This window comes from Toxotes jaculatrix, chromosome 2 (assembly GCF_017976425.1).
Source record: "Toxotes jaculatrix isolate fToxJac2 chromosome 2, fToxJac2.pri, whole genome shotgun sequence".
Lineage (NCBI taxonomy): Eukaryota > Metazoa > Chordata > Actinopteri > Toxotidae > Toxotes > Toxotes jaculatrix.
Genome location: NC_054395.1, coordinates 16,532,953 through 16,553,351, shown reverse-complemented (window position 1 = coordinate 16,553,351; position 20,399 = coordinate 16,532,953). Strand labels below are relative to the sequence as shown.

Below are 20,399 nucleotides of genomic sequence, written 5' to 3'. Positions count from 1 at the left end.
TCTCCTTGTTATGATGTTGTATAGTAAGCACTAGCAGATATGGTCTGAGGCAGCCTACCTGGCTGTTTCTGCCGTGGTTTGGGCAGATTGGTGACACAGGTGTGTGGGCACATGAGGATATTACAGGGGTGCAGGTTTCCCTCCAAAAAGTTCTGCTTGGTTTCACAGATGTGGATGCCTCCGAGCGGCGTTTTGGGGAGGGTGTTGGCTGGGACGAGAGCGAGGCAGTACAGGCCAACCTGGTGGATGCTGTCGATGGCCTGTGCAGGAAATATGCATCACGTGATGTTGAGTGTTTGTGAACTTCAGTGAGAACAAGCTACAGGCGCTTTTATTTCATCTATAATGATTCTGAAATGCATGTAACATTTTCAAACGTAACTAAAGGGGTATGGTCATGACATAATTAAAGTCAGTATACCTAAATACAGTCACAATAAAACAAGATAATAGCATATACAAAAAATGTGATAGCTTTAAGAGAGACAGGAGAAGATGTGTTATTTACCTGCAGCACTCGACTCATCCACTGGAAGCTGTCCTCCTCACTGGCATCGGGCCTCTGCTCTGCCACAATGACTATCCTCTCATCATAAAACACTGTCACTGAGAATACAGCGATCCTGCATGGGTGACAACAGAGGAGTGAGCACAAACACCTTCTCTATAAAGAGAAAAGCTGTAGGGTGCTAAAGCAGGGTTTCTGCTGAGAACTGATGGACGGATTAACCATTTAAAAAAATAGTCAATTTGTTATTTTACACATACATGTCCATTTTGAGTTGATGAGCCTCTTATCAACAAAGATACCACAAAATTATCATTGCTTATATGGGTACATTTATTATTGTGTCCCTTAGTGTTTCCAGTGCATCCATGTGCACACTCTTATGAGGTGAAATTCTACACAGACACACAACAGCTCACAGGAAGCAGTCAGTGTCTCACCTCCCCCTGTAAACTGTTTTGACAGGCTCCACTGCGAGCGCAGTGGCCACCAGGTCGTCTGCGTTGTGGCGTCGCCCGCTCACCATCAGCAGCCCCTCAATCTTCCCCACAACAAACACCAGACTGCCCTGTGAAGCAGACAGATTTAACTCAGCAAGGAGTCCTGCCACCTTTATTTTACTTGCTAACTCTCATTAGTTTTGTGTATGTCTGCCTTACCGGTCCTACAAATCCCAGCAGACCAGTACGAGTAAAGGGAATTTCTCCGATGGGTGCTCCAGCTTGGTTGACAGGGATCACCTACAGATTAGCAGCGAAATCAAAGACTGGTCTCAAATACAGTAAAATTTACTGTGACATTAGATTTAAAAAAATATATACCAAAAGAACTGTGAGATACGTCAGTTAAATGTTTACTGTAGTATATACTGTGTGTTTACTGTCTACAACGACTGAAAGTCATAGCCACAAAAAATGGTACTGAATAAAAACAATAAGGGACTTGTGAGAATAACTGGGAGAATGTGGGAACAGAGTGTTAAGAAGCCTCTTATCAGTAAATGCAAGAGTAAATACCATGGAGCTACTGCCTAATGTATGTGGCTCCATCTAGTGGAGCATTTACATCAGTGCTCCTTTCTCATTCATCCATTTTCTAAACCACATTATTCTGCGAAGGGATGAAGGGGGGACTGGAGCTGATCCCAGCACACACCAGACAAGAGGCAGCATACACATGGACAGGTCACCAGGACGTTGGTAAAATCACTTTTTCGAGCAGGGATGTGTTTTACATGGTGCTGTTAACTACGTTTCTTGTCCCATACCAAAATACTTATTTTAACAACGACCTCATGTTTTTATACTCTGCGCAATTATTTTGGCAGAAACTGTACATCAAAATCTGTGTCTCAGGAACAGATATGGAATGAGTCATATAGGTATTTCTGAAACGTGGCTTTTAAACTTTTACAGACCTCAAATGTGTTCTTAGTGACACCAGGCAGACCATAGTACATGGTGCCTCCAGCCCGAGAGTTGATCACAATCTCTCCTATTTCATCTGTCTTGCACAGCTGTGGAGGCCCGTCTGGTTTCACAATGCACATCAGAGCTGAAACACACAAACAGTTCACAACATTAACGTTACATATATTTAGTAACCTGCATTCTGATGTTATAGCAGGTAGTGAATAGATGGAGATAAAGTAATAATGCACAGTAAATGTGGCAGCTGTGGCACTTAAGTAGTGCCAGTTAGAACTGCAGTTGCTAACCTCCAGGCATAATGTGGCCCACATCCTGAACAGTGAGAGCGGAGTTTTTGTCCTCTGTGTTCACCCTGATCACGCCATGGCTCAGCCCGCCCATGGACAGGATGGCCCTGGCTGGCAGTGGAGCTCCTCGTGCACCAGGTCTGCAGAGAAGGTAGAAGATAGCATTAAAACTTGAACTGAAAACAGAGAAGTGATAGCGTCAGGAAATAAAAAAACTCAAACCAGACAGGAAGGCAGCAGAAAGGTTACATCTTATTGAGGTCGGCTGACGCACAAAACAAATCTCAGTCTCAATGTGCAGCAGATTTAAAACTTTGTCAAGACATGTCTTTAGGTTGAACAAGATGGAAAAAATACAGCATATCACAGGTTTTGGTGGTTTTAGGAAAGTTACACTTTCTTATAACTGAACTGATCTACCCTTAAAGTAGTGAGTAGTTATTTTAGCCTACTTTTTAACTTGATCTAAGAAATGTGTGATGTTGACTGGATGAGTGTTTGTTCCTCTTACTCTGAAGACCGTTTACTGCAGTCTTTCTTTCCTGGACTTGTGGGTAATCATTTACATAACTGTAAAAAAATAATGTTATATGAAAATTCCCATCCCCAGTTTTAACACACTGATGTGACCTATGCTGAGTATTATGTGTAAAGTAACTGTTTGCTGTTTGCAGGTAAAACTACACTGGTTTTGGACTCCCAGATGTTGGAGTGCCTCTTTCAGGACCTTGTGAGGATACAGATGTAGTACCTGCGTATGGCCACAGTCAAGGCCTCAGGAGAGGTGGCACACGGACAAATGACCTCAGGCTTCAGACCATGAGACTGGAACACATTCAGGAAGGCATCACATGACGACACAGACCCTGGCAACAAACAACGAACGAAAACATTACCACAACAAGGCAGAAATAGTCACAGCTCACAACGAAACAAAATAACTGTATGTAGCAGCTCTGTATTACAAAGGGGCCATGTTTGTGCAGAAGAAGTGACTCACATGGGTTTGCGCCATCAGCCACAATCAGCATACGTATAGAGGACAAGTTGGTGTCTTTCTGGTCCTTGTGGGCCATCATGGCCCAGTGGAGGTCACGGCACTTCACCAAGGCCACACGTGCTATGAGAGGGTATGGAGGACATGCTACGTTAGGTACAGTTACATACAGTACTTACAGACTGTTTCATCCCTTATGTGTACATTCTGAGTCTGCTGTCCTGTTTCTCCTTGACTTTATTTCCTAACATTATCCAGTTTGGTGATCTTGTAAGTGGTAATCGTGTTATGTGCCCGCTTTTGTCATTTCAAATAAAATCTTTTAATAATACCCATTTTTTATTTGATGTCTACAAGCCATAGTTTATTTTTTTACTTAAAATACAGTCACCATCTCAAATACCCATTTTGAGGGTGACTTTCTATTTAATCAAATATCTGAGGAAGAGCCTTATACTTGAAACGTCACAACAGCAAATTAAATGCTGAGCTATTTGTTGTGCAGATCAGTCAGTTGTCAGGTACTGCTAGATGTCTTTAGATCCTGCACTTATCCTATTGGATACTGGGGTGTGCGTGTCTTTGTTATCATTTTCTGTTTATTATTTTTTAAAGCATCACTTTACTTCTATTAACTAAAACTTCTGCTGAGTACTGTATTTAAACAAGGGAAAAAAACAGTAAAATAATTCAAATATGGACTATAAAAGTAAGAATGGATATTGGCTGAACCTTTGTGAATGTGGACCCTCTGCACCCAGGACATGGGACAAGCTTTCATGACAGCATATGGCACTGTGATGGTGTGGATTCTGTTCATGACACTCTTCAAGGAAAAAAAACACACATATTTTCAATGTCATACCAAAATTAATAGGATCAGCTATACAGTACAAATTGCATTCCGTCTCACCGTTAAGACGCCATGCCACAAGCCCATATCCTTCTTGCAGTCCAACACATTGACCAGTGTTTCCCCTAAGACAGAAAACACAAAAACACATCAGCAAAGATATGTACAATCACTCGCCAAGTGATCCTAATTCTAATCCTGTCTGAGATTTTCATACTATGTGGCCTGACTGCCTCTCTTTGAGCAGAAGAGAGTGAAAATTAATTATAGGATGGGCTGCTGATGAAACGTCCTGCTGAAGAGCTCACGAGCTGAGCACCGGTGTAAAAATGTCTTTTAATGCTTAGTTTATAATGCTTCAGCATCTCACCCTCAAACACACAAGAGTAGGAGAGAGAGAGAGAGAGAGAGAGAGAGAGAGAGAGAGAGAGAGAGAGAGAGAGAGAGAGAGAGAGAAAAGCAACAGACATCTATGGCGCATAAAGTGCCGAGTTCTGACCTTCACAATAGTTACAGGCCTGGGTCAGGGCTTGACAGTGGGTCAGCATGGAGATCTTGGACACAGCAACTCCCATCACTGTTCCCTCCTTACTCGCTTTGTACTTTGGTGGAAGAGGCACACAAAAACAAACACAAACAATGACAAAGTTTAATGAGAGCACAATAATAATGTAATAATCTTAAACACTTTTCATTTGAAAATCACATGTATAGCACTTGTCTGAGAGTTAAATTTTAAATGTTAGGGTTAGGGGTTAGGGTTAGCCTCCCAAGTTTTGCAGCATGTTTCACAGTTTTGTGGCAGTAGCAGGAAAGGTGAAGCAACCCAGTGAGTCTAATTTAAAACAGTCGTAGGTACCCTGCCTGAGGGTTAGCAGATTAATAAGTACAGTATAAACAGGAAGTTCACTTCACTGTAATGTCTCTCTGATCAGTAAAATCAAATAATATTAATCAAAACCAAAATAGAAACACTAAAACTACTAAATATTTAATGGTTTGAAGAGTACCTCTATGTATGCGGTGTCTGTGTTGGCGGTGGGAATGTGAGGCTGCCAGTCTTTGGATGGTTTGGTCAGGTACTTTGTGTCTGTCACTACCCATTTCATCCTTGGCCATCCTGGTGGAAATAATCAAAATACCACAAAGAAACACAAAGAAATATTTTAGCTGATACAACAAAAAACAGGAAACTGTGTTGAGGCACACTAATTTGGAGCTACCCTAAACTGACAATGTTCACCCTGCAACCTCCTGGTTTCAAGGCCAAAGGTGAGCAGCCAATGTTTAATGACCAGAGAGATTACACAGCCACCCGCTCACACATTCTGCCCCTAAATTAGCCTTTGAACATCACACTGTATATTCCCTTTAATGAGTCTTTCTAATGGCTCCCAAAGAGACTAAGACAGCGATGAGTCCCGCTGAGCCAGCGGCATTGGCAACGGTTTAAGCCGGCTGACCTTTGAACTGGATGATCTCTCCGTTTGGTGTCTTGGGCAGCCCTTTAAGACACACCTCGCTGGTCAGTGCCAGACTAACACCACAGCTGCCCAACAGGAAGCCAATCTGCTGACTGCCTGCGTCCTGCAGAGAGAGACAAGGGTGAAGAGACTTATGGCACACAGGGAGATGCATGTATACAAAACTGTGACAATTAAAAACCATGCGCACACTTGATGTCAATATGTTGGTCCTAAAATAAATCCATATTGTCTATACGGACATCTGAGTAATGAGGCCTTATATATCATATACACAGCGATGACTAGAGGCACATACATTAAGACTGAAACTAACCGATACTATCATTTCTGATTAGGCTGCTAATTATTTTCTCCATTAATCGTTTAGTCTATAAAATGTCACTAAATAGTGAACAAAGTTTCACTGAATTTCACTGAATTATCAAAACGGTTGTCGATTATTATTCTGATTATCAACTGATCAATTAACTGACTAATCGTTGCAGCTCTATCATATATGGCATTAAATGCTGTTAACTCTCTAAAAAGCCTCCAGTTGATTCAAAATGCTGCAGTGAGAGTACTGACTGGAATTAGCAAGAGAGATCATATTACTCCTGTATTAACTTCTCCTCACTGGCTCCCTGTAAAATCCAGAATTGATTTTAAAATCCCTCTCCTTACATATAAGGCCCTCAATGGCAAGGCTCCTTCATATCTCAAAGAGCTGATAGTACCATATTATCCCAACAGATTGCTTAGTTCCCATAATGCAGGTTTGCTTATGGTTCCCAGAATCTCTCTCTCTCTCTCTCTCATGTATTTGTCTGTGATCACAACAGAGGAATTCACTTGACAACAGAGACATCTTTACCTGTCGTGACAGTGGTACCTCAATGGGCACAGGGATGACCTCAGCTAACAGGCAGCCATAGAAAGCCACCCAGAACATGCCAGGGTCACTGTTGGGATACACCAGCGCCACCTGAGGAACAGAAAAACTTACTGTCCCTGTCATGTGCATTTATACTTTACATGCTGAGTGGCGACTGACAGACTCTTACCCGATCTCCTGGTTGTAGAACAGGCTCAGTCTTGGTGCCTAGTTTATTCAGCAGTGTATAGGCCAGCTTCAGACTGCGACTCCATAGTTTGCCTGTGGAGAAGAAAAGCGAATCATGATTTTACAATGTCCCTGTTTGTTATTTATTTACCATGTATTAATGTTGCATAACTGATCAAGGATAGCTGAACTCAACAACCCACTGTAGCTCCACACAGGAAGAAATGCACTGTAGGTGTTATTCTTCTCAGGCCAACAAATATTTATTCAGCCGAACCAGCTCACATGCAAAAAATATATCTCACATTTATATTTGGTGGATGCAGTAACATGAACATGTGATCACCTATCAGCTTCATCAACTGAGAAGCTGAACACAAACTTTAGCTACATTAACATCCGCATGAGTGGACGTGTCACTCACCATATGTGAGTGTATAGAGGGGTTTGCCAGTGATATCCAGGGCAGTGAGGGCAGGACTCTTGGCCTGGGTGGCCCCCCAGCGGGCCAGAGCAGCCTGCAGGGCAGGAGGCCAGTTACTGACGACGCCGAGGGGCTCCCCCTTCACCGGAATGATTTGACGTCCCTCAGGCTTTGGGGTGTTGGGGTCCGGCTGGGGAACTGGGCATCAGAAGAGACACAGAAAATGTTTAGAAGAGAGCTTGTCATGATCTGTTCAACAGCTGAGAGAATTTCCATGTAATTCTTAATATAATGGTAGATAAGTTCATTTTGGCCATTTTCTTTTTTTTTTCCACTTCAAGTAATTCTACATGAAAAGCATTTCCTAGTTATGTCGGCTATGTTAATAGTTCTGTAAATAATTAGAAAAATCTAATGACACTCAAGCTGCACAAACCCACAATCAGTCAGTATGAAGCAACCAATCCATACTGTTAAACTGTATGGATACTGTTTAACAGTATCCAGTAACAGACTGTTAAACAGACTATATGGGACGGTGGAATTCATACATTCATACATGAAAAAGGACCACAACATGAATATATATGCACACTATGTGTCTCACCTTCTACAATTTCCTCTGCGTCATCAAGGAAGAATTCACTGAGTGGTGGTCTTTTGGGCCGTTTGAGTGTGTTCAACAGCTGCTGGATCTTAGTGGACACCCTGCTGTTGACAGGCACGCCTGGACAAACACCAAGAGCAGCTACCGTCATAAACATATGCAAACAAGGAGCAGAAAACACACCACACACCCACACATGCAAGTCTATTCTAACACAAATCTCTACTTTATCACACACCCTCACACAGGCAGAACCCTACGCACTAGCACACAGTCAGGATCAGAATCAGCAGCAGGAAGAATTCGAAAGGGAAATTTGTGCTGGAAGAGGCACAGACTGGACAGTCATTAGGAAAATCAAATATAGGAGCTTCTCTACATCTAGACCTACAACACGAGACAAACATAAAAGACAGAGAGACAAACACCAGGTTGGAAAGCAAGCTGAGTTGGGCCTCTTCAGCATCCCTCCCCTTCCCCGATTTCGATTTATATTACCTTTTCTTTTTCCTTTTTTAAATGAAAGGCAAGACAGGGACAGGATTAATGGACCCAAAAGAAAGAACACAAAATATCTGTCATTAGGAGCATTCACCACACAGTGAAATGAGGACGGTGTTGAAGGTGACTCTGGATGAAGACGGACAGATCGTTTATTGATTTAAAACACACTTCAATCAGCTTCGTCACCGCAATGCTGTGAGTCATCGAGTTATTGTGAAACAGAAGCTGTCAATCAACAACAACCACCATGATTAGAACATGCAAACGGTTTAATCTCTCGATCTGAACCAGATGTCAGTAACCAAGTTCCACACGTTTCAAGGTTAGAACATTACTGATCTTTCTCCACAAATTAACAGAAACTTACACCGAAATATATAAAAGACATTTATAGACACCCTGGTTTGTGTGAGTGTGAGTGTACCGTCAGCTGTATCCAGCATGCTGGAGCGGCTCTGTCCACGGCTCATGCCCCTGACCGCTGGGGGCAGGTCCACCCTGGACCCTCTCTCCTGGGGAGTGGAGGATGTCACATCTGGGGGGACACTGTTTTCTGGAGAAGAGTAAGTGAGTGTCAAAAAGGAGAACAAGAGCCAATCATCAACAGTGGATTAAGAAAGTTTTCAGACTCCCTTCACTTTTTTTCACATTTTATGATGCAGCTTTATACTAAAACTGTTTTAATTCAGTTTTGAAAATGGCTTTTCACCGATGGTCCCCATCCGACCCAACAGAGCTTGAGAGGATCCGCAGAGAGGAATGGCAGAAAATCACCAAATCTAAGCATGCAGAGCTTGTTGTATCATACTCGAGAAGACTCGTGGCTGTAATAGCTGCCCACTAAGTACTGAGTAAAGGGCCTGAGTACTTACGTCAATGTCATATTTCAGTTCTTCTTTTTTAATAAATTAGCAAAAACTTTGAAACTGGGGTATTGAAAATGAAATGAAATGAAAATGAATTTAAATGATTTTAAGCTGCAACATAACAAAAAAATGGAAAGTGAAGGGGTCTGAATGCACTGTATGTGTTAATACTGCAGCTATTTATCAGTGAAGATTACCAATGCGTGTGTGTGCCAGTACGTCGGCCAACAAGGAAGCAGCAGGCTGAAGCTGGGGTTGTGGTTGGGTCTTGGGCTCTCCATGGGAGAGGGTGGAGGAAGCAGACGAGGACGTGGAGGAGCTTTGGACGGAACGGTTGATCCAGTAATCGGGGCTTTGCAGGCTCTGGGCCAGCACCGCGCTGAGAGCTGCCTTTCTGCGCAGTGAGCCCTCATCCTCTGATGCAGAAGATGTGTCTGATGGAAAGAGAAAACAATGTACACAAATTAAACATAGTCTTCTGATCCTGACTCAATCTGCATTCACTGGAGTGTCTTTAGATTTTTTTTTTTTTCCACTTTAGTCAGTGCCAGAAGACATATTCATGATTTAGCCCTGCAAAGACACACTGTCTTGCTCTAGGGCACTTCAGTAGTGTGGACATTTGCTGTACAGCGGGTCAGAAGCCAGGTCTCTGACTGAAAAGCAGGCCCCATAATCATTACACCAAGCAGCTGCCCACTGAGTGTGAGAAATATAGTTTACCTGGAGGTGTGCAGGTATCTATGGGAGACTGGACAAAGGCTGAGCGTCTCTTTGTTGGCATGGGCAGCGCCATTTTCTCTTCTTTGTGTTTGGCCAGTGCTGCTTGCACAGCCTCTGTGTGGATGTCTAGAGAAACAGTAAGAATAAACAGAGCAGGAAAAATAAGAAAAAATATGTGAAAAAAGTAAGTTGACTTTTTTTTTTTTTTTTTTACTGCTGGACAGATATAATTTAAAGTGGTTTATGGTTTGTTTAAGAGTGTGTCTTTTATGTGTAATATGCTGTGTACCTGATCTGTAGCGCTCATCCCTGGCCCCTCCACTGCGGTGTGCACGGTGATGTCTGGAGGCTGAAGAGGTGGAGGGGCCTGGGGCCTCGGGACTTGGGCTGGGGTCGGCACTGTGGCCTGGGGAAAGCTGTACATCTGGCAGAGACAGATCCACATCTACAGAACACAAGAATGTGCAATGTTAATAAAAACACATGCAGGGCAATATGAAAAAAAAACAATCAAATATGAGCTTCTGGAAAGTCATATACAAACAAAGCACACTATTGCTTTACATAATGCTATTACTGCTACAAGTAGGCATGAATATTATATGATTCTCCAAGAAGCTCCCTAAATATAGCCTCACTACAGAGCCTCTGAACATGAAGTGAAATAAGGACTGATGCGACTTGTACTGTTAACAGAGTACATGAAACTAGGTTAGATTCAAGCAAATATATTTTTAGTCAGCTGTCTTCTCCTCCCAGAGGGTCTGAGCAAATGAGTCCCTGTGGAGACGATGGTTTCAAGGGATGAGGAAGCCCGAGGGGATGGGTGCAGGAGCAAAGTTTCCCAGTACCCGCTTTAACATCCAGGGCAAACTGCCCATAATACAACAGAAAGCAGAGTTCACTAACGACCATAGGAATTTAATTCAAGTGTTAAATAATGTGAGTCTTTTTTAAGTCCCTCACAAAACATGTATCATGTGGTTGCTCAAGCCAAAACAGGCCAAAGTTAAACTAGCAGGAGAGGAAGTTAAGTATTCCACTTTTTAAAATAGCTTCCAGTGACACATCAAGAAGAATTTTTTCATGGCGGTGTTAATGTGGTGCAATTTTTCTGGAGGAAACACCACACCCTCATGCGAGGCAGCTGACTGAGAGAAACCAAACAGATCAGCTAACCAATGAGCACAAAGGTGACTAGTAGTGAAACTACGGTACTTCCCTACTGACGTGACTGCTTGTAAACTGACACTGGTTAAAGGAAACTGTGTCCACAGGTTCAGAAATGGCAGCACATACTCTGGCACACACAGTGGTTTTGTTATTATGAGGATTTAATACACTGGTGCAGTTATTAGAGAAGTTGTTTGATGTTACTGTACGTTTGGTTATTGCATGTGCAGTTCCCATTTTGGCCACTAGAGTGCCACAGAAAGCCAGAAATTCTCTTGGACAACTTGGACAAAGAGATTTACAGTCTCACTGGACAGTCAGTGATATTACTTTTTTATGAAGCTTTAAAAAGAAAGAAAAAAAAAGACACACATCAAACTTAAAACCACACAAATAAAGCCATATTTTCCAGTGAAGTTCAAACAAATTGGAAAGAACCATATGAGATGTAACTTGTTTTCATACTGACAACATGACTTAATGAGTTCCTCTGATGCAATTACTTGAAGTTTCCGCATCTCAGAATGACGAATGCCAAGAACGCTGACAGAGGAGGTAAAAATTACAAAGGAATGGCAGAAGGAGGGGTCAGAATTGAAATTAGGAAAAGCAAATAGCTGAAGAAGAGCTGGTCTTACTTGGCAAATGGGGGATGTAGGAGGCCAGCAGCTTGGCTTTCTTCTTCTCATAGCCCTTCTGCGTGATGTCACCTAGGAGAGAGGACAGCAACACCACACCGTGATGTTAGTCATGATTACCACACAAACACCAGAAAACCATACACACCAACACACACATGGGCCAGATGAGGTGCACACAACTCTCCTCTGACACACACACACACAAACACACAGCCACTGCTTTAGCTAATACTTTTGCAGGGGTTGAGTCATAATAATAATCCTCTTTAAACCAAATCTACTGAACTCCACATGTTGACGGCTCAGTCCATTTACAACAAGGCAAGGAGATAACACCATTGTTTGGCCTTACATTAGCCCCGGTGAACAAACATGATGAGAGCACAAAAACCTCCTCCTGCTTCCAAAACCCAAATATGATTACGGCAACTAGTAGATAACCGTGCCGGGCCGAAAACAATGGCGAAACTGAAGGCTATCGGGAACAGTTGGGATAGTAAGCAGAGCAAAGAGGAAGCCATGTGAGCCATTTTCACATGGGACTCAACCATTTATCTCCTCTACCTCCCCCTCTTTTTCCCACTGTACACCCAGCACCACCCCTTCCTCGTTCGGCCTTGGACTGGAAGGACTCCCACCGCTTACAGAGTTTACTGGAGAGCAACAGAGGCAGGACAAAGTCCACTTAACTGGGACCCCAAAACACACAGTTTCTTGTGTGCATGCAAGACACACCCTATCCAGTTAACTAACATACATATACACTCCCCTTGTACACACAAACAATCCCACTACAGCAATCTCCCACACTCTCTGTTATTCCCCCTCCCCTATGTCCAGTGATAACACTGTATGCTACGTCAAGTGTAATGAGCCAAAAGGCTGCTTAGTCTCAATCCCCTGACACCTCCTCCACACTTAGCAGTGACAACAAGGAGACTCTCTCCCAACCTAGTGACGGGAGGCGAAAAAGGAGAAAATCAAAAGATAACAGAGAGTGAGGGTAGAAGTTGGAGAAGGATGGAAGGGTGATAAACACATGGTGTGAGTCACTGGGGGAGGCGAGAGGGACCATAGCCTGGTGTGTGTGTGTGTGTATGAAGCAACAGTGGAAATAAAATGAGAAGAGTGGGGGAGCCAAAGTTTAGCAGCAGATTGGAGGGAGGTGGGCTGGATAAGCCGGCACTGGGTGGGGAGTCCCATGTGTGACTCTGACACAGTCCTGTGTTTTAAAGCTTTCTCACACTCTGGCCAGAGTGGTGTGTGGTGTTTGCCTGGATAAACAACAGAATCAGAGAAGAACTTGAGTATGTAGATTACCAGTATGGGTTGCAGACATTTATGTCTGTTCCTGCCCGTGCAGAAAACTCTCGAGGTTTCACAGCACTGTGAAATCATGAGAAACGGGGGAAGAGTGTGGGAGCAGAGGGAGTGCAGAGAAACGTTTGCAGAGAAAAAGTCAGCAAAACAAAGTCAGAGAGCGTTTTAGAGCAAGAGGGAGCGTGTGATTGAATGCTGTGTGCTTTGTCATTCTCTGCGTAAAAAAACTCAAATAGAGTGGCCAGCATTCAGCTCTCACTTCATGCCTGGGTACACACACTGGCTCGAAATCTACTCGGGATGAAAAACACAGCAGCAAATGCGTGTTACAGTCTCTCTTTTCTTTGTTTCTCCTTCCCGTAGGCATGCTACAGGCTTGTTTATATAGAGGAAAACACTGACAGACAGACATGCAAGCACAGCAATCAACAGCAAATTGATTGTAGTGGACTGGGGCGTCATTGTTGTTGGAGACAGGGTTCTATCAAGCCCAGTCCTCGGTGCCCAAGTGGGGCCGGGAGGGAGGAAGGGAGGGATGGAGGTCATTAACACAGACAGAGGAGAGTCTGTATTGGTGTGGGACATAACAACGGGTGCGGACTGGCACGACCACTCTCTGGCTCTGTCGCTGGCACTGGGCAGAGAGACACCGAGGGGCTCTGGGTTGAAAGAGTGACTGTGACAGCTGCTTCAAAACAGAGGAAAAGCTGTATGTTTAGAGAGCAAGAATGTGGTGTTTTGAGTGCAAGAAGCAGCAAAACAGTACAGTAACTGTGTGTGTGTAATCTGAGGTCAGGGGACAGGATATGAGCGTTACCCCACCCTGTGTGTGCGCTGCCAAAATCGTCTCGCACTGTCTGTCTAGAGAAAGAGGAATGTGCTGATTGGAGAGCAGCATACTAACAGAGAGGGCCAACTGGCCAGGAGAGCTAGCTCACTGGCCAAAAACTCCCCTGAGGTGCAGGAAGTGAATGTATGTGTGTGTGTGTGTATACACAGCTGGTGCAGGTTAAAGGGTGCTACAGTACACAGAGGAATGAATGCTGACTGAGCCCTGAATGAGAGTGGCATTACAGGCCTGCTCTGTCAGATGTGTGTCAGTGTGTCAAACCAGGACTGTGTTTGTTGTTCTGTTCAGGCATATCCTGGACCTACTCAACATACTGTGGTAGAGCCAGGGTGTTTAGTAAAATGCTGAATGAATGTATGTGCATAAAAATGTCTCTTAGATGCATGAATTCAGCGACAAAGGTCATAGGGTTAGGGTTCCCCCTGTCATCCATGTTTTTAAGTGTGAATTTATGTAGGCTGGTTGAGTAAACAGGCCGAGCAGTGCGGCCATTTGAGAGCTCAGTGAAGATGACAGTGACTATCTGACACTTCCTTTAAACCTTTAAACTAGGGCTGTTGACCCGTGACCTCAGGACCACTCAGACAGAGGGCTGATCCTCTCACGGATGACAGCACAGGGTCACAGAGGGGATAAAAACACGCACACATGAACAACATTCCCAGTAACATCAATAACTATAGCAAGATAAAGCATTCTGCATTCTGACATAAAGGGGTTTTACAGTAGAAGGCATGAATTCAGGCATTAATGACCACTTCAGTTTTAATCTGCGCTGACATTCTCCGGTTTGATCCAGCACATTAGAGCCTTTTGTGTTTGCGCAGATCATCTGTGCTTTATCTGTGACCTCTGCATCACTTCATGCACAAATTGTATCAGTTGAAATTTCCATAAATCTCCAGCCAAATGCTGATGCTTGAAGCTTGATTCGTGTCATGTTGTAATTTAAGCTGCTTTTACTGCGTTGTGTATTTTGGAGCCGTTCATTAACAAGTGAAAACAGGGGCAAATAAACAGAGTAAAGTTCCCTTTAAGTTCACTTATTTGTTTAAATTTTGCCAATGCTTCACTAACACTTCTGTGGTTCTTTTTACCAAGTGGGAGATATTGTTGCTATCAGAAATTCCTGATGTCCCTGACTTGGAATTACAACTAGGAGGCTGATGTGAACGGTTCCTCATGAAAGTGACGTCAGAGTCATCTTCTTAAGTGTTTGGAGATGAATAAAGTCAACTGATACCCACAGCACCAACTCCGTTTGGTCTTCAGCATGGTGAATCTATGATATTAGTGGCTTAATGAACACCAGAATTAAGTGAAATAGCCCCACGCCCCCCTGTGTCATTAAATCTAAACACACTTTATGGGAAGTGACTATGAAGCAGATTTCTACCTGTATCCGACAATGACAGAAACCCTCCTTATAATGAAGGAATCCAAGAAAAACACAAGCTTCTCTGAAGCCATAGAACTTAGGGGGTACTGAAGATTAATGTCTTTTATGTTGACTAATCTGACTCACTGGCTGCAGCTGACACACTTAAACATTTTGTTTCTTGGGATACTATTAACAGTGGACAGAGTGTGGCTTTCTCAAACAAACCTAAAGAGGAAAATGAATACCACATCTGTGGTGAATAAATGATGAGTAATGAATAGTGGTATGAGAAAAGCACACAGTCATAGAGCCCCGGGAAAGAAAGCCTGAGGTTATGGTTATAGGAGCACACTGTGTGGAGGGAATGCAAAAAAAAAGAAAGAAAAAAAAAAAGAAAAAACACAAACAACCTGGGACAAGTCATTTAGCAATGAGTAAAATGAATTTTGGAATTAGAAGAGGACGTGAAAGGATTTGTGTCAGTTTGCGCTGACAATCTGAACAAGCAGTTTAATTCCAGCTGCCACCATCAGCAAACAGCACTTAGGTACAAGTCTCAGACATTTACATAAAACTCCAGCAACAAAGCCAATGTAAACCCCATCTATTCATTCAATCAGAGCAACACCTGCTGCCAACTGTTATGCTATGACATTCCTTTTTCTTCTTAACTTAAATTAGTTGGCTCATGAAACCTGTTCACAATTTTGGAGAGTGCTCCTCTCTGCCTGGGAGGCTTAGTGAAGCAGTTTTCGCTGCCAAAGTTTTCCATCTGTCTTGTCGTCAGAGCACATTTTCTTAAATGAAAAACCCCACCGGCAGTTTGAAAAACCAAGTGTAAATGTGCCTCCAGTTGTTTTTAAAGTACAGAGGAAGCACCCTGTGTTATAGATGAATATGGCAGCAACCCAGGGACCAGATGATGAGAACACAGGAGGACTTACAAAGCACCAAAACAATAGAATCAAGGAGGGAGTAGAGCTTCCAGGGGTCTCAGTAATGGTCAGAGGTCACTGCTGGACTAATGTTTCCTACTCTGAGACACAAGGATGAGCTAATAATTGATGCTAACAGACAGGAGAGGGTCTGGTCTGGACTGGATAGTTTACACCCGCCCATCCACCAACTTACCCTCTAGACACACAAACACATACACAGGAACACACCAACAGGAACAATCAGATTAACGGCAGTAGAGTACATTAAAGCGCGCAAGTAGAACACAAGTACAAGATGTGTGTTGTGTTTAAGGGAGGTGGTAGGGCTGGGGTGGTGGGGGGGTACTGAGTGGCTTAAGAATCAGCTGATTAGCCTCTCAGTACTAAGATGTTACAACAACGAGACTAAGACCATGTCTGAAGAAGCTTTTCGCAATTTCATGTTAAACACAAAAAAGCAGTGAGTCAGTTTTTCACTTCTCTGTAAAGGATGTGGCAACAGCACTGATCCTCATCTGATATGGTTCATGAGGCTTTATTTTGAGTTTGAAAATACAGAAGACTTCCAGTATTACGTACAGACCCCTCCCCTACTTGAGCGCACACATACTTGGGCCCCCAACTGAGAGAACTGCTGTAATTACTGCGGGCAGATTAGCCTGGGAGGAAGTGACACGACTTTCTGTCATGCTTTGCTTCACAGTATCAGTTCCTCACCCCACATACACACATGCACCTACATGTCACAGGTTACTGACATAAACAAGCACACATCACTGAGAATAACTACACAGATTAAACAGATAGCACTAAATAAAATCTCCCTTTCACATCATGAGAATCATCCAGTGTTCACATTTTTGGCTCTATCCTAATCTGTAATCTGAGATTACATCTAACCTAACAGATTACATTTTTCCGTCTGGACATTTGTGCGCGCTAGTTCAAAGGGTAGAGGACAAAAATTTCTGAACTGGGGCTGCTGTCCAAGTATGAAATGTAGGACTGCGAGCCCTGTGAAGTCATGGTCGGGGCTTCCAGCCAGTGATACAAGTTCAATCTGCTCGAAGATGTCTTTGTTTATCAGTGGTTTATTGTTTGTGACAAATGTGATGCTAACATACAACAACGTTACAACTCTATCGCATGGGAAACAGATACCAACAAAAGAGAATCTTCTCTCCCCTCGGGTCTCGGTGTGCAGATGAAAGCGTGGATGCACAGCGCAACCACAAACAGAAATACTCACACGAACGGCAACAGTGCGCACATTTACATGTAAATACACACATAAACACTGGGGCTGAGAGGACAGGAACTAACGTCACCCACAGGATCTTATTTATAGAGGCTCAGAGCAGAAACACAAAAACAATGGGCAGACTGTGCTGAGAACATGGGTAAATATCTCTTGGCAGGAAATGCAAATGAACGAGTCTGACACCAAGGCTATTTAATGGCACCTGGTCATTAGTTAAGTAAGTAGATGTTAGAGGCTTATCTCCATGCTCTAAAATGGAAACAGCTGAACAAGAGCAAAATAGTAAATTCCCATACCCTAAATTTGCAAGATAAATTTAGAATGATTTTTTTTTTTCATTTTGAATCTGTGAACTATAGCCAAAACAAGTAATCAGTTAATCTTTGAAGTCATTTTTCAAGAAAATGCCAAACGGAAAGAAGATTTTCTGCTTCTTTTTCTCTTATGATAGTAAATTGAATATCTTTAAGTTTCAGAGTCATGGTCAAACAAGTAACTAAATAGGATTACCGTGGGCTTTAAGAAACTGCTATAGAATTTTTTACTATTTTCTGATATTTTACAGACCAAACAATTAAGTGAGGTAATAATCACTAAATTCGCTGATAATGAAAATTATCCATGAACACACTGTTTAGACAAAAAAAACGTTTTGATCAGGCTGTCCGCACTGGTCATCCTTACAGTATCATAAGAAATTCTGAATATTTTCTGTGTATTTTGGCTTATCCTTATTTCATCTACCTGGCACTTGTGAAACTTTTACAGATGTAATGTGGCTTATGGAACCTTTTTTGACAAAATAATTAAAAAAAAATAACGGGAAACACCAGTCGATATAAGGTTGGCTGAGGTATTAGTGGTTGATAATTAGGACCCTTAGGAATGTTTAGAATTGTGCAGGTGCTTTTTTCTCATTGTATCAGCAGCTGAATCACAGCTATTAAACATCACAAGCTATCTGCTCTTACTCAGGGGGTTTTCTGTTCATGGCTGGGTTGTGATTCAAACATTTGGCCTTCCACCTCCAGGACCAATGTTTTCCACGCCAAAAGAAGGCCAATAATTCCTCTGGGACCCAGTGAGTCCACGTGGGGGTTTTCAAGCAGACAGGGAGGATGAAGCGAAATCTGAATGGCTGAAGAAATCTGCAGGCCAGCTGAGACAAAAAAGCTAAGGGAACTGTTATTTTTCTTGACAGGATCTCCATCAAAAAGTTTGGCTTGGGTTTTGGTCTCGCAAACAGAAGGTCGAAATTGAATATGTAATTTTAAAACTGCATAAAAAAATGTGGGGGGTCACTGGGGATGTTAGAGATTAGGAGGCTGACAATGCAACGTAAACAGAGAGAAAACATCTTCCCAGAATTACTTATAGGGTTTCCCATTACCTGTCAGTTGTATAGTAAGATTTGAATGCCAAAAAACGAACTTGACATGAATAGATACTGTGACATTTACTGACCTCAAAAGAATGTTTTTGTGGTATATAATAACCGTCATCACACTGTGAGCAACACCACCACTATTTGGCAAATTGGATGATTAGATTTTAGTTTATTTGTTGCTGTGCAGCCATTTTCCATCCAGGACTCAGGTGACGGATCATATTTACAATTCTGCAGCGTTTTCTTGAGAAAAAGAACTATGAAAGAATTTAAAGAGAAAAAGACGTAGGCTGAGATCTACATGTCAGCACAGGTTCGCTCAAGTGAAAAATAGTCTTACAGCACAGAGGATGCAACAGGGTGTGAATAGTGTATATGCTTATATGAAACTAAACAAAGAAAAAACAAAGAAAGAAGCAAAGGAGCAGCAGCTCATGGTGCATATTTACATGCACAAGTCACCGAGTTAGTATGCTGAATGTGAAGCCATCGCACATTGCCTCATCTGTAAAACCTTACAAACACAGTACCTAAGAAACACACATATACATATTAACAAACACACCCACAAACACATAAACATGCAGGCCAATTCATCCCTGCCTGAGTCAAGCACCTAATTGTTTCATCATATCAGACCTTCCTGCATGGGACAAAACACTTCAATTGTGTTGCCCTGTACTAAGATCAAAATTAAGATTATGCCCACTATGAACAGTGGATAACAATCAATTTCTGTAGCTTAGGCACAATCAGGCTGGACAGTCGCCATCCTGAGAGTTATCTTTGCCAGAAAAATAAAATGAGAAGTTCCTTCCAAGCTTTTAATGCATTCACATTCAGTTTGAGTGCAGAGGGAGTATTGCCCTGCTTCCTCCATTACTTCTATTACATTGTGCACTTTATGTTGGCAGAGACAGAGCTCTTGAGCCAGCTGTGTGAGTACAGTGGAGTTTTGAGCTGGGCACAGTTACAGCACTGAGAACTCATTTCTACTTTTGGCTCAACGAGAAAGCCACACTGAAGAAGAGCGTTCAATCTCCAACCCAAAAGTCTACAGTACAACCCAGAAAACAGCATTTCTCTGAATAAAGCCGGATAATACAATTTATTCCTAACTCCTAACCTAATTTACCTTTCATCAACATTTTACACTCCCCTCTCATCAATAATACACTTTCACGCACTAATTTGGGTCGCCGTGTTTCCCCAAAGACAATAGCAGACATGTTGTACAATCTACACAAGCTGTTATATTAAAATACAGAGCACATTCCTTCATCCAAGTGATAGGTCTGTGACAGGTAAACAACTGTACATAGTTGAGTGCTGAGTCAGACGGGCACACGTGGCTTGTTTATTAGTAAACAGTAAAGGTTAACATATTTATTTAGTATCAGACAGCCATAAAGCACAGTATAAGTGCAATGGGGAGTTAGCAAACAGGATGTGTTTGGTGGCATTAGGTGCACAGATGAGCAAGGCCACCTGAGGTGAGAAGCCAAATCCCACATTGATTTCTGGTCAGATTAGCTAGCTGCCCTGCCACTTACTTTATTATCCACAGCAGAGATTATCTGTCACCTAGAGCCATTGGATACTTGGATAATTGCTTAAAAATGTTATTTAATTTGGGGCTAACACACCAATTTGATGACTGGTTGATAGGGCCTTTTCACAGAAGACATTTTGACATATCACTGGCAAAAGCACAGGCCTA

The 20,399-nt window shown here is 42.6% G+C and overlaps 1 protein-coding gene across 2 annotated transcripts in view; it reads right to left on the bottom strand.

Annotated features, from left to right (window-relative positions):
* dip2ba (disco-interacting protein 2 homolog Ba) overlaps window positions 1–20,399 on the bottom strand; it is a 44,633-nt gene that overhangs the window by 8,600 nt on the left and 15,634 nt on the right. Inside the window, exons 2-24 of one of the 2 annotated variants that reach the window (XM_041048242.1) lie at window positions 11,540–11,611; window positions 10,018–10,173; window positions 9,729–9,854; window positions 9,203–9,439; window positions 8,564–8,692; window positions 8,134–8,145; window positions 7,636–7,755; window positions 7,029–7,226; window positions 6,606–6,697; window positions 6,416–6,526; window positions 5,539–5,662; window positions 5,086–5,195; window positions 4,575–4,677; window positions 4,136–4,200; window positions 3,955–4,048; window positions 3,226–3,345; window positions 2,977–3,091; window positions 2,226–2,365; window positions 1,926–2,062; window positions 1,168–1,248; window positions 949–1,076; window positions 509–623; window positions 59–260 (exon numbers count right to left, since the gene is read on the bottom strand). In XM_041048242.1, the coding sequence (XP_040904176.1) occupies window positions 59–260; window positions 509–623; window positions 949–1,076; window positions 1,168–1,248; window positions 1,926–2,062; window positions 2,226–2,365; window positions 2,977–3,091; window positions 3,226–3,345; window positions 3,955–4,048; window positions 4,136–4,200; window positions 4,575–4,677; window positions 5,086–5,195; window positions 5,539–5,662; window positions 6,416–6,526; window positions 6,606–6,697; window positions 7,029–7,226; window positions 7,636–7,755; window positions 8,134–8,145; window positions 8,564–8,692; window positions 9,203–9,439; window positions 9,729–9,854; window positions 10,018–10,173; window positions 11,540–11,611 (2,787 nt within the window). The remainder of the gene's footprint in view (window positions 1–58; window positions 261–508; window positions 624–948; window positions 1,077–1,167; window positions 1,249–1,925; window positions 2,063–2,225; window positions 2,366–2,976; window positions 3,092–3,225; window positions 3,346–3,954; window positions 4,049–4,135; window positions 4,201–4,574; window positions 4,678–5,085; window positions 5,196–5,538; window positions 5,663–6,415; window positions 6,527–6,605; window positions 6,698–7,028; window positions 7,227–7,635; window positions 7,756–8,133; window positions 8,146–8,563; window positions 8,693–9,202; window positions 9,440–9,728; window positions 9,855–10,017; window positions 10,174–11,539; window positions 11,612–20,399) is intronic. The other variant, XM_041048250.1, reaches the window with a different exon arrangement.